The sequence below is a fragment of the Anas acuta genome, chromosome 6 (genome assembly GCF_963932015.1).
Source record: "Anas acuta chromosome 6, bAnaAcu1.1, whole genome shotgun sequence".
Classification (NCBI taxonomy): domain Eukaryota; kingdom Metazoa; phylum Chordata; class Aves; order Anseriformes; family Anatidae; genus Anas; species Anas acuta.
Window position 1 is genome coordinate 20,826,217 of NC_088984.1, and position 13,517 is coordinate 20,839,733.

Sequence of the window (13,517 nt, forward strand, 5' to 3'; positions counted from 1 at the left end):
GTAGCCCCGGCATCTCACGAGCTCTCAGCCCAGACAGGGAAGCCTTAACCTCTACCCTCCACTTGTTCTATTCTCCCAGTGGGGTTGTAACATACAAGTTTACTCATCTTTATTCTGGGCAATACAAAATTTCCTACATTCTGTTGTTAAGCCTGGGACCCCAAACAGGTAAGTTTGCAGAATACTTCATGTTTGTGAGGCTTAAGGGATGCATGCATGTGTAGAGTGATGTGAAGGGGAAGTCTTCAACAAGAAAGAGGGCTCAGCCTCAGACCCCAGGTGGAAGTTGAAAACCCAGCAGGATTTGTGTCAGGACCCAAAGGCCACTTCACTTCAGAACCCACTCTTATCAAGTGGCTGAGACCCAAGTAATATTAGGAAAAGACAGCAGGGGCTGCAGACCTAAATGACTTCCCCATTGCTTCTGTCTTCTGTATTACACTTGTAAGTTGCAGCTTGGCTACTTGGCAAATATTCAAGTCTAACTCTGCCACTTCTCCCCCCCCCAACCAAAACCCCCAAAAATATGAACACTAAGTAGAAAGCTTTTAATTTTGTATCACAAAGTATGCCAACATTGACTGGAAAAAGAAGTAAAGGTGCTTGTCCATGTCCTGTAACTGTTTTCAAGGGGGACTAATTTGGGCATGTTTTGTCCCTGCCCTTCCTACACAATGTTTACACGGACACACAACCTGATAATTTTTGCTGCGGTATTTATTCCTTCTTGTTGAATGATTTTTTTTAAACTTCTTATGCCAACATTGAGGATTAACAGTGGTTAGCATTTTAGCATTTAACATGCAAAAAAACACGTTTATTTTTATTTTGTTGTAGGACATTTATTTTCAAAAGAAAATATTCTGCCACCAAAGTGTAAGCATCAACACCCATTATTTTTCATAACCAAAACAATGTCACAACATCAATTTAGCTATCAATTAGCACTATAGCCACATGGTAACAAAATTTTTCTGTATTCCCTGAGGGTATGGGGACCATTACAACAGTAGAAAACAATTTCATGTCTTGTCGCTTTAATGTTCAGAAATCTTAGTGTATATATAAATCTACTGTGTCTAAAAAGCCGAAATTAAAGCCCTCAAGTCCTAAGGCTACTGTTCCATAAACATTTACTAGTGCAGAAAGAAATAAGCCCAGTCCTGCTATTTCCTTCCCCATGGCTGCTCATTCCACCCTCGTGTTGCCCTCTCTCCTCATGGCAGCATAAGCATTTGTGCAATGGGGGGCAAAGAACTAGGCCAGGAGTTTGATTGATATGGTGTTAAAATTAATCCAGAAAAAGAAACCACAGGAGCTGGAAATTTAACTCGAATCAACTTCCAGCATCTGTTCCCTACAGAAATGCTATTGCTAGCATGTGAAAAGAAAAAGGGCAAGTGCATAAGGAAACAGTAGATAGGCAGAACTGGTTTCTTTCAAGCGACAGTGCCAGCTTTAACTGCTGGTGGAACTGTGGTGTTAATGTTTGTATTCTCCACCATGGAAAACACACTTTATTACTTATGTAATTACTTTGGAATCTACATAGTTAAAGCAAATTTTAAATGTCAATTCAACGTTATGATAAATTGCCATGCAAGCTGAAGTACAGAGTAACATTTAACTGAACTCAAAATACTTTGCATTTATCTTTTTACTATCAGGTATCTGTGCAATATGTAAATTACAGTGCAATAGAACTAAAACTAATTTTAACTGCATCATAAAATCTCTGCTCTGACATCAAACCTCCCCACCATTTTCTTGCATTACTGGCAGCTAAGGGAATTGCATTAGGTTCCCTTACAAGATTTTTTATTTAACCTAGTAACATGGTCTTGAAAGTTTTAACTTCCTTGCATTATAATCTGTGTGTGTATGTTATTTCCTGCATATTCAATAAAACCGTTAACTAAAAAACTGGAAACCTTTCTATTTGGCGAAGTTTAAATGATTTAAATATATATATATATATATATATATATATATATACACACACATAAACTAACAAAGAAAAAATTTATCAACCTGCTTCTTTCTTATAGCTAAAATTGGATGTTAGCTCATTATATTAAAAGTAGACATGCAAAATTAAGACATTAAATCTCTTACTGTGAGTTATCCTCATTATTTATTCTTTTCAGTTCTCTTATGTGAAGATTTCTAACTCTTTCCAAACGTTCAAGTTCTGCTTGTATTTCAGCTTCCTCCTGCAAATGAAAAGAATGAAGTATAAAAGCTCATTTACTCCCCATTTGAAAAGGATATTTTTACCCCTGTGTCAATACTAGTGGTAATAGAGGAACATAACATTATAAAACCCTGCTGAACTGGAAGCACTGTTTTTCTCTTAAAGCCTGAAAAATTCAGAGAGATAAGGCAAAAGCCTGTTTCAAGGAACCTTCTGTCCATGAACCCACAGGTAATGGGATGTTCATAGTTTTGTTCTGCACTGTAGGGATGCTATTCAAAATGAGAGGCAGCTGGGTTTTGTACCTCAGCCAAGGAGAGAAATTATCTGGGAAGCGGTCTGAAATTGATGTACAATGAAGAAAAAACTGAGATACGTGCAGTTACAGATTTTGTACAAACAGGCAGATTAAGAAAAGATGTCTGAAATATTTTGAGGCTGAAGCACAAACCAAAAAAAAAAGAATAAATCATTACAGCAGAAGTGCTCTAAAGGTGTTGATATAAAACACCAAAACCAAGCTAATTTCAAAAGATTTTTTCATTTCTATCTTATTAAAATTACAAATGCAGAACATGTGTTGCCTAAAATTTCAAATGCAATTTCTAAAGTACATACACCTAGGACATTCCCTAATCCTGGCACTTAGAATTATGTCATTTTTATGCTATGTATCAAACAGCACTGAAGTATCTATTCAGATTTTACAGACTCTCCCTGCCTCCAAAAATAAGAATGCACAGTGCCTAATTTGTGTAAACCAGCATATTTATACTTGAAGCAAAAAACATATACTCGTTGAAACACATTGTAGAAAGTGTTGCATTTATTTCAGAGTTAGTACCTATAGGACCTGAAAGTTTGGGGAAAAAAATAGAGACAAAATTAGTCTGTACATGAAAGCTAATAATTATGGAATTATTCTAGCTGAAAAGGAGAAAGAAGGCCTTGCATTTGATATGTTTTGTTTTTGTTTTTTTTTCTTTGTTTTTCCCAGCAGTGCCTGTGGAAGCAGCGCCCCACACCATCTCTTGTTATTTTGGCACAGCTATTTGTACATGGTGAACCAGACTGGAAAACTAATCAATCTCTTCTTTAAAAGTAAAAAATAAAAAAATTTAAAAAAAAATTGCAAGCCTTGCAAAAAAACATTTATTTTTTGAAAGAAGCTAGATCAGTTTTCTGATCCAATTTATATTGTAACTGCACATTCTGGCAGTGCTGGTGAAGGCAACAGAGCAACAAGTCATGGCACAAGGGAATAGAGGTGTAAGTCAGCACAGTGGAGATAAAATACTTTAAAGATGGTATTTCCAAAAACTGTACATCGTAAAACCATATCCTGAAACAACAACTGTATTTATATAACTTAGAACATACATTAATTAAATGAGTAAATTCAGAAACCAGACCAGATGATTTCAGTTAATATTCTGAATCTCTCCTATGATAACCTAAGGGAAAAACAAACAAACAAACAAAAAAAAATACCACACCATCCTCATCCCAAACAAGACATTAGATGAACATCCATTCAAATAAAGAAACTCAAATCCCTCATAATTTAAAATTTGGACTAAGTAACACTAAATCTGATAGCAAATCGAGCTGGATCATTTGTTTTTCCTAATGTGTACTGTCAAGTGTTTTTTTGTTTGTTTATATAACGTTAAACTTTTTCATATTTAGATTCATCCTTGCAGTTTTCCATTAAATATCCTGAAATGATATGCAGTTCCTCATAACCCATTAGTCTTCTATAAAGAATTCAAGCCCTTCTCCCCCCCCACCAAAAGGCCACACACTTATACACACACAATTGTCTATGTTCTTCCCAAAGGCTGACAAAAAAACACACATCAGTTATGCCTCTTTTGGGCTTTTTTGTTCATATATTATGCAATTCAGTGGTTCTCAAAATGTGGTTCATAGGCCAATGTTAGTCCAAAGAGAACTGGCTGGTTGCATTGTTTCCAGCTGTTATTTAGGACACTCAGGCTGTGAATACCTTTAAGCAAGAATGAACCAGCTTAGCTGCCTCAGGTCAGTGCTATATAAAAGGAAGTGAGAAAACAAGAGCCTCTCTCCAGGACCAAAGCTGCTAGTTGGAAAAGAATTTCCTGGGGAGCAGAAGGAAAAAGAGAACTGGTGGTGGCAGCATGTACAGGGCACCAAAAATAAGAGCACCAGGAAAGCATCTGGAGAGTGAAAAGGAAGAGGAGCAGACAGCAAAACAGCATATGCAGAAGGAAAGAATAAATGTAACCAGCAATGAAGCACTAGGGAATATATCCATGTACAAAGATAAAAATATTTTTCTTTGTTAACGACAAAATCTGTATCACCCATAAGAATTAAAATGCAATAATGTATTTTTATTATTATTTTCAGATTTATTCAAACTTGGTTTTTAAGAAATCATATTTATTTCCCCTCTGGCATTCAGTCAAATAATTTTTTTTCTTATACAGAGCATACTTTAGCATTGATGCTAAAGGTGAAAAACAATTTGGGGATTAAACAAATTTGGAACAGCTTCTTTCATTAGTCACTCAAAATTTCCAATAGATTTCAAAATAGTTAAAGCATGGGAAAAAATACAAAATTTCCTAACAGAATTTGATATGAAGCTGGTGCTATTTCTACAGCATTAATAGTGAAGGGCAAACTGGGCAGTCTACATTGTAGGGCCAACAAGTTTGTATGCAAATTCCTTACCACAGATTCAAGTATTTCATATTCTTTGATCAACAGTATCAGTGCTTTCACATGGTGGCCTAGCTCCATTTAATCACAGTAGGATTTGTAACAGGTTATTTGTACAACTGAAGAGAACAAGCCAGAAACAGACTCTTGCCATGTTTCAAGGGGAAAAACACAATGACCTGTTTTGATGAAACATCTCAATAGCTACTGCTCAGCAGATAAAATACCTGTCTACTCAAACTGAATTATCTCTAGAGTTTCATTTATATCTACATTTTAGTGTTACTTTCCTTCCACACTTGTTGAGATACTTCTGCCTTCTTCAACAGTCACTCCTTTTCAAAGGCTATTCTTCAAAAGCCTTACTTGAATAAGCAATAGCTTGTTAATATCGTAACTACTCCATTACACAGATTTATTAGAATGGATTTAATAAAAAAGCATTACTAGATTTTTTTCAGAAGTCAGGAACTGGAATAAAGTATCTGTCAGCACATATCATTTAAGAGGCAGAGAGGAGGTTTTCCATAAAACTAGGAAAATTCTATTCTCTCTTACTACATGTAATATGCTAACTGGTAACAACTGAAATGTGTACTGTAGATAATCAAAACATGGTATTTATTCAGAACTACCATGTCCCATACATTGGATCTTTTTAAAGATTAAAAACAAATGTAAAAAGGCTACATATCAGATTTGGTTGACTCCACATTCTCAACTCTAAAATGAGATCAGTAGTGGCAGTTACATCTCTGTTACAAGGATTCACTGTTATTCCCTTGTACTCCCAATGCTTATGGCAAGGAAGCCCTCTCCTTATTTTAATAGTACTAGTCTTCATGGTTCAGGACATGCCCCCAGAATGTTAAAAAACAGACCATATACATACCTTTTTGAGATGTCCTAATCGAAGTTTGAAAATTTCTTCCTGTTCGTGATACTCTGCTAGAGTCAAACTGAAAAAAAACAAAACAAAACAAAACAAAAAAAAACTTATTTACTATTCTTACTTAAATGCTACAGTAAACAGAGCATCTTATGCTAATTATTTACAACCATGGTATCAAAAGGTACATTTTTTATCAAAAGGTACATTTTTGAACCATTTGAACACCTTTGTAATTTCAGAGTGAAAACATACATACAGAATGCCTTTGTCTGGTGTTCTGGAACATTAACTGCCTCTCCCAATAGACTCTAGCTGTTCTCCCAGACAGCCTGTTAGATTACCTGGATGCATTCTAAATCATCTCACCGCCCTAGTATTTCAGCTGATGCTTCATTGCTTGGTTCTCAACTCTAACATGTAATGCACCAAGAGATGGAGATACAGAAACTAACTGGATGAGATTTGTAACAGTAGATTTTTGATCCACAATTTAGAAAATGTAGTGCTAATCCACAGATTCCAAGTTCATTAACACTACATTTTGCATGAGACCATAAATTCAGTTTTGAATTGGCATACAACTCTTCATCTTGTTCTCTCTTCATCTTCCTTTCAGATAAGATTCCTGGTTACAATTAATTCAAAGGTCCCTCACTGTCTGTGGGCTTTCTAGGAGAGGTCTGTTAGCACCCAGAGGATCCAGACTGCTCATATGAATGAGTAACTAAGAAACATACAAACTGACTACACGCAGCATCCATCTCACTAACAACAAACATGCAGGACAGAACCGCTTAGAAATCACAAAGAAAGAAAACAAAGACACTTCAACTTCTAGGGAAGAAACCATACGTATATGATGAAGGGGGACAAGAGATTGGGGTGGGGAAGAAAAAAGTATGGCTTCTACACAAATCCCTACAAATACAGGCACAAAACTAATGCTGGACGGCATACACATTTTACTTTGCCAAGATCTATTATTTGCATTATGCAAAGCTAAAGATAATAGCAGAATATGTTTTCACCAAGTCCACATTTTACTAGGTTGAATTATCAACTGTCCTCGGAAGGTAAGTTATACAAATGTATAGAAAACACTCCAAGTCAGGTGAAAAAAGCACCCATGATCACGTCCTGTCCAGTTTAGAAAGAAAGTAATCTTTCTTTCTAAAGATTCTAATCTTTCTTTCTAGTAGATTATAATTTAGAATCTTTTTTAATCTTCTTTCTAAAGATTCTAATCTTTCTTTCTGCATCTTCCCCACTGGATCTTTCTTCCCCACTGGAATGAAAAGCAGCCATGTATCCCAACCAACCGAAATCCACAAACATGCTGAAGACAATGGAATGAGGAAATTCACCTCTCTCCAGGAAAGTCAGAAAATCTCTCAAAGCCGTATTTTGGGACTGAACATTTATATTGTTTTCCTGACAAAATTTCCTCTGGGGAGAAGAGGAGGCATTACAGCAAATGTGAAAAGGAGCGTCTCAATAGCACAGGAAAGCTGGCAAGGCATTCCACATATAGTCCGAATGACAGCAAGAAATCTAAGAAAACAACACACTAATTCCTGCTCTAATGATAGACCTATCAAGGACAGCATCAAGGCCAAGCTAGACAACTCACAGTAGCATCCCTGACATGTTTCCAATATTTCTGCTTGAACAGCAAACTACTTGAACATGGAATAAGCTCTCTCTCAAAAAAAAAAAAGTAAAGAATGAATGTCAATGTGAATGAGGTTGAGTATTATTTCTTTCCAGATTCCTATGTGCAGTATAAATCACAGGTCTGTGCACTTATTTCCAGAAATACAGATTTTGTAATGTTTGTCTCTCTCAGGTAGAATAATTTTTAGGTGGCTTAGCAAAGCTGAATCACAAGTAAAACACACTGAAAATACAAAGTGTGTATCATGAAACTTTACGGAATTTTCACTGAACACTGAAAGCACTAAAACCAAAGATCCCCTGAAAAAATAACACAATAAAGGATTTTTTTTTTTTTTTTTAATTAAACCTCAGCTCTCTAAGTAGAGTTATGACAAAGTGCTTGGACAGCTCTAACACTTATTGCCTTCCAAAAAGTTTTTAAACAGCCCTCTTGAGCTCAGAGCACAAGTTAGAGGTCATATTGAAAACATTAAGATTCAAAGTCACTTTTTCCATGTGCCCATGCTATATCCCAATAAGTTACTGTTTTCTATTTTTCTATTTCCTTACAAATCTAATTCTATTAGAGACACAGCATGATTCACAGCAATTTGAAATTGTCATTACTGACCATAGCATCTTGTAGGAAGGCATATAAAATGCTCAACTATACACAGACAAAGTTGCTTTGGATTTTGTTAGGTTACTTATGAAAAACAAGACTTTATTCTCTCATATTCAGAAATATGTGTTTAAAAAAGCAGGGGTTAATTACTTTTTATCTTTATATATACTTTGCCTACATACTGCTGAAATAGCACATAACAGATAGTACAAAGACATGCACGTTGTCTGTTTTCTGGCCACAGGCCACCAGCCCACTGCACAGGCTGAAAACACCCAGACCAGACTGCTTTCCACCACCTCCCACTTATGTCTACCCTCTGCCTTCTGCAGGCTGGTATCACACTGGAAGCCCCTTCTGACAGCAGAAGTCAACTACAAGATGCCATCATCCTGCAGAAGGGGCTACTCCCCCACGACCCAAGAAACACAGGACTCATCAGGCACGGAGGACAAAGATGAGAAGCGCACAGGAGAGATGGAGGCCAGCAACAGGCTGCTACCAGCCACTAAGTGTACTGAAATGGAAAATCAGGGCATGTAGGGGCATGGCATGCCATATTTATTTGTCACTGGAAGAAAGCAGGCAGCCTTCCTGGTCTGAGAGGTTTGGTACCATGATTTAAACATTTATTTTATTAGCAAAAATGAGCTTTCCAGTAGCTTCATGATGTTTTCATAGGCTAATTTATAAGCCTTCGACACAGTATGCACAAGTAGACCTAACCAACCTCTGCACTTCTTCCTCAGAAGTTAGGACAAAACCTTTTTTCTGTGACCAAAACATTCTTACCAGTGGGTACCGACAACACACACATACACAAAAACAAAATGGCCAAATGCTTCTTGGTTGTCATGACAATTAAGCCTGGCACTTTTGCAACAATCTCTCCTCCCACCTTTTCCCAGTTGAAAAATCATTCTGGATACACATTAACGGCAGAATGCTGACATGCCCCAAAACAGCAATTTGCACATCCAGTACAAGCTCTTGGTTACAATTTTTGAAGTGTTCCTTTTTTGGGTCAAAACTTATTCAAGTTCCTAGAATTTCTACAAAGATGGTCAGTGAACGCTGACCGATTCAAGCCTTCCATGAGGTCTTTCTGCCATGTCCCACTTCCATTGTTCCCATGTCTGCCTTAGAAAGAGACTGCCTCAGGAAAAGAGCTGTTGTCACTTGTCCTGTAAAGCCCAGACACATTGTTGGCACTTCAATTTGAAAAAGTTTCTGAAAATATTTTTATTTGTTCCATACAGAACAGAATGCTCCCTCTAACTGATGCATTTGTTCAGCTACATTAACAAACTTTGCCAGCTCTCTCTGCTCTTCTTTTTCAAATTACGTACAGCGACGAGGACCCATGCAGACTCTCATGGACTAACTGGGTGAGCAGAGAAAGAGGCAGCTGGGAATTAAGTACAACCAACATGGCTGAAGCTGGAGAGGAAGGACTACACCACCCACACTACATAAAATGCTGCTTCTAGAATCAACTGCCTGGTAAAAAATTAAGACCTACTTCCAAAAAGTTGGGACCAGTGTTATCATCCCTGAAGTCACCAGGAATTTGGAATGGATTTTTTAAACAGACTTTCCCAGGACTATGAAGGCTACCCCTATTTCAAACACATTTTCGTTCTTGAAATACATTTCAATTTATTGCTTTAACATAGGACTAATAAAGTTACTTCATTCGGTAGAAAAGTGATCTCACAAAACTGAAACTACTTTTTAGTTTTGGTTGGGGCCACAAAACGAATGTTGGAAAATCAGAATGGTGTTTAAATAACACAGAAGTCTTTACACCAAAATCACCTTTCACTCAGGGTAATGACAGATGGCCGCTTTGCACTGAAGTTACCTATACAAAAGACTTTGCTTTTACATTTTTATCAGAGAACATGGTGTATCCAGCTAAACTAAAAAGCTTTTGTTAAGAATATCTACAGGCAACACCTTAAGTCAGTTTCAAAACAGTTAACCACTGTTTTCAGAAAAGTCTTCAATAACATTGCTTGTTACAAAGCTATAGATCATTTTCTCTTGTCAATACCTGCAGCTGGAGACATCTTCTAAAGCAAACAGTGTTAGGAAGGTAGACACTTGTTGCTAGCAACAGTTAGCAGGATGTTTGTTTGAAAAAGATTTGCCTGATCAGTTGCATGTATGTTGTGCTGATTTACTACTGCCTTAGTTCATTAATCCCAGCAGCTCTGTATTTTCCCTAGCTTCATATAACAGAACACCTTCCATTTGGCTATACTAATTAAGATCATTACTTTCAACGTAACACAGGAACAGTGATAAGCACGATGTAATAGGAGGGAATCACATACAGCAGATGACAAATCCACTCTAAAGTGGAAGAGCAGAATTAGTAATTGTTTTATCAAGGTACACAAGGCATATTTAATTCTGTACTGAGACGCAAAAAGGAATCAACACACAGCACTACTCTATAAAATCGTAACAAATCATAAATACAAATATTTTTACCACCCTTTCAAGTAAAGGCCTAAGAGGATGATGTGGCTTAATGATTCTGTGATCTCAGGACATACTAAAAACCTTCTCAAAGGTTTGAAATAAAATTTTTAAGCTTATCATAAAGGCGAGCTATCTTGTATCTTGATTATGTTATGTTCAAATTAGGATACTTCAAGGCAAAAGCAGTTTCAATAACATTTTATTAGACACAAAAGGGCAATTCTGATTTTTCTCTTGGCAATTCTGCAACCAGCAAGCATTTTCATGTGCCGTTTAACACAACTGGTTAAGCCGAATTAAATGATTTTTTTTTTTTTTAATTTTTTTAGTAATTTCAAAATAATTTGAAACTGCGTAACACCAAAAGCTATTCAGAAGTCTATTAACAGGAATTCACCTTGACCTACTTAATAATTAGGCCACGTCTTCTGTATTTTTCCCCAAAGTAAATATTTTATCATCTCCTAAAGTAGCATCAAATTTATGGAAATTTAACGTGAAAGATAACATGGCCAAATGCACCTGTCTGGTATACAAATAAATAGTACTAAATAGTAATTGTTGGGTTTTCAAACTTCATAAACAAAACACAACTTCTATGACAATGATAAATGGAAAAAGCGACACAGAGTTCCCTACACAAATACAAGAAATGGGAACTACAGACTTCCTACTACCACCATTTTGTTATTTATGTTTATTTGTATTTCCTAGTGAATACAATGTAGCTGCTACATATGGAAGGCATCTAAAACAAAAATCTGGTTTGCATATTTGAAAATAAATTTTTATATTTATATTATCAGCTCCTAAAAGGTGGAAAACACTATATGAACTTTCACTATTAATGGGGAACCTTAAAGGTGGTCTCTACACAAGAAAATGCCCCACATACAATCTAGAGCATTAACATCAGCCCATCAACCATAAACGTACTACTCTCTTGCTGATGGGGTACACATTCAAAGTGAAGATCTTTTTTCCTGATTACTTTGAAAATAAGAATTGGTTAGAGCCACACTGACTCAAATGTTCTGAAAATATTGCTTGGATGCCCATCCTAGTAATTCATAATCTCATTATCAACTGAAAAAAAACCTTTGCTTTCTCTTACTATGAAATATACAGAGACTTGCATAAGAAGCATATACTGTATAAGAACACAATGATTATATACAGGCAAAGATAACATGCCTGTAAATTAAAACTAAAAGTGAATTAAAAGTTCTGTAATTTTTCATTCCTTAAACGTTACTTTTAATAACAAGAGATATCACATTCAAACAAAAAAATTATTTTTAACAGGACAGTAATCTTTGCCATACTATTCAGAAGTATTATGTTCCAAAAAGAAGTGTACGCACTAAGTATTGCTAAAGAATCAAATTGAGTGAACACTCTTTAGCTCTCTGCCAAAAAACGAGTAGCACTAATCAAGATTTGCTTATATTGCCAGCCTTACTATTATATTTTGATATTTTTGTCACAGCCAAACAATTTCACAATGTGATCTTTAAGAATGATATATTATCCATATATGTGCAGCTGTCTTCAAACTGATGGTCAAAACGTATGATTTTGTAGATGTAACCAAAGGAATTTAGAAGTTCCCTTCCTTCGAGGTATAAATTACCACCTCCAACAAGTGACAGGTGACATGTGATGATGTGCAACACACTTAGGCTACTTCTGCAAAGAAAAATATTAACTTACTGGTCTTTTTAAACCTACTTATTTACTTTTTATTTAAAAAAAAAAAAACAAAACACCATCAGCTGCAGCCTCTCAGCATCAAGGGCAGTAACTAGTATCTGTAAAAAGCAACTTCTCAAAATACTCAATTAAATGTCAAGAACACATTTGCCTGTGCCCTGGATGGTACCACTTCTGTTTGGAGGAAAAAAAAAAACAAAAAAACAAAGAATTGAAAACTCTTTGATAGCCCTCAATTTTTTATGTGTAAATGACAATAAATTTCAAGTGTCAATATGTGAAATAGATCAGTAACCATAATAGACAGCTGAACTCAGGATCTGCATTCAGAAGGGGGAAAAAGTTTTTTGTTGTTGTTGTTTTTTTTGTTTTTTTCGGACACATTTTCAAATACTAAGGCAAAAAAAAAAGCTTTTTCTGTCAGATAAAGACTGTTAAATAAAAAAAAAAAATTATCTCTAATGGAAGAAGAGGTTCCTAAATCAATGTGGACAAATAACAGTTCAACAGAAATCAGTAACGTTGCACGAGTGAGAAATCAGAATAAGGACTCCTCTGGATTATGAAAAAAGAAGGAACATTGCGTAAATACAGAACAGGCCTTTCTCTGGTGACTACCAAAAATAAATTGGGCAATTGTACGGCATCTTCATAGGCAGTGGTGCAAATTTCCCTAACATCAGCAAGTCCTCAGTAAGAATATAGCTGCTGAATATACTGAGTGTCTTTTTATGCTGTTATTTGAATGGAACTCACACAGACAATATCTGAGAATTTATGTAAAAGACTGATTGAAATGTTAAACTTACAGCTGTGGTAAATTGGGTCTAACAAAGGGATCGTTTTCTGCCCCATTCACAGCTTTATTTTTCCTCTGCTTGGGTTCAGAATTGGCAGATGGTGCCTGAGAATTATTTGTAGTTGGAGGCTTTCGCTTGGCCAGGAGCTTTCTTTGCCTTTCAATGTCTTCCCTTTGTTGATTCACCCATTCTTGCTGCCTGTAAACCCCAAAAAAAGCTTTATTAAAGTTTCACCATTTTACATTTTTAAAGAACTATCTTTTAAATTGATGAAGTTAAGATTTTTTAATAAAATGTACTGTATATCTGAAAATGTTCCTTAGGAAAAATAACTATGATTCTTTACTAGGTGGAAGATTTTTCCATAAGTTTTGTCACAATTTAATTTTGAAGTAGTTTTTTTGTTTGAAGTATTTTTTGTTGTTGTTGCAGTTTGTTTAT

General features: G+C 35.8%; 1 protein-coding gene across 4 annotated transcripts in view; it reads right to left on the bottom strand.

Moving 5' to 3' along the window:
* Positions 1 to 13,517, bottom strand: part of TLK1 (tousled like kinase 1) — a 68,619-nt gene that overhangs the window by 12,338 nt on the left and 42,764 nt on the right. For all 4 annotated transcript variants that reach the window (XM_068685659.1, XM_068685658.1, XM_068685660.1 and 1 more), the window contains 3 exons: positions 13,086 to 13,274; positions 5,793 to 5,859; positions 2,116 to 2,213 (listed from right to left, as the gene is read on the bottom strand). In XM_068685659.1, the coding sequence (XP_068541760.1) occupies positions 2,116 to 2,213; positions 5,793 to 5,859; positions 13,086 to 13,274 (354 nt within the window). The remainder of the gene's footprint in view (positions 1 to 2,115; positions 2,214 to 5,792; positions 5,860 to 13,085; positions 13,275 to 13,517) is intronic.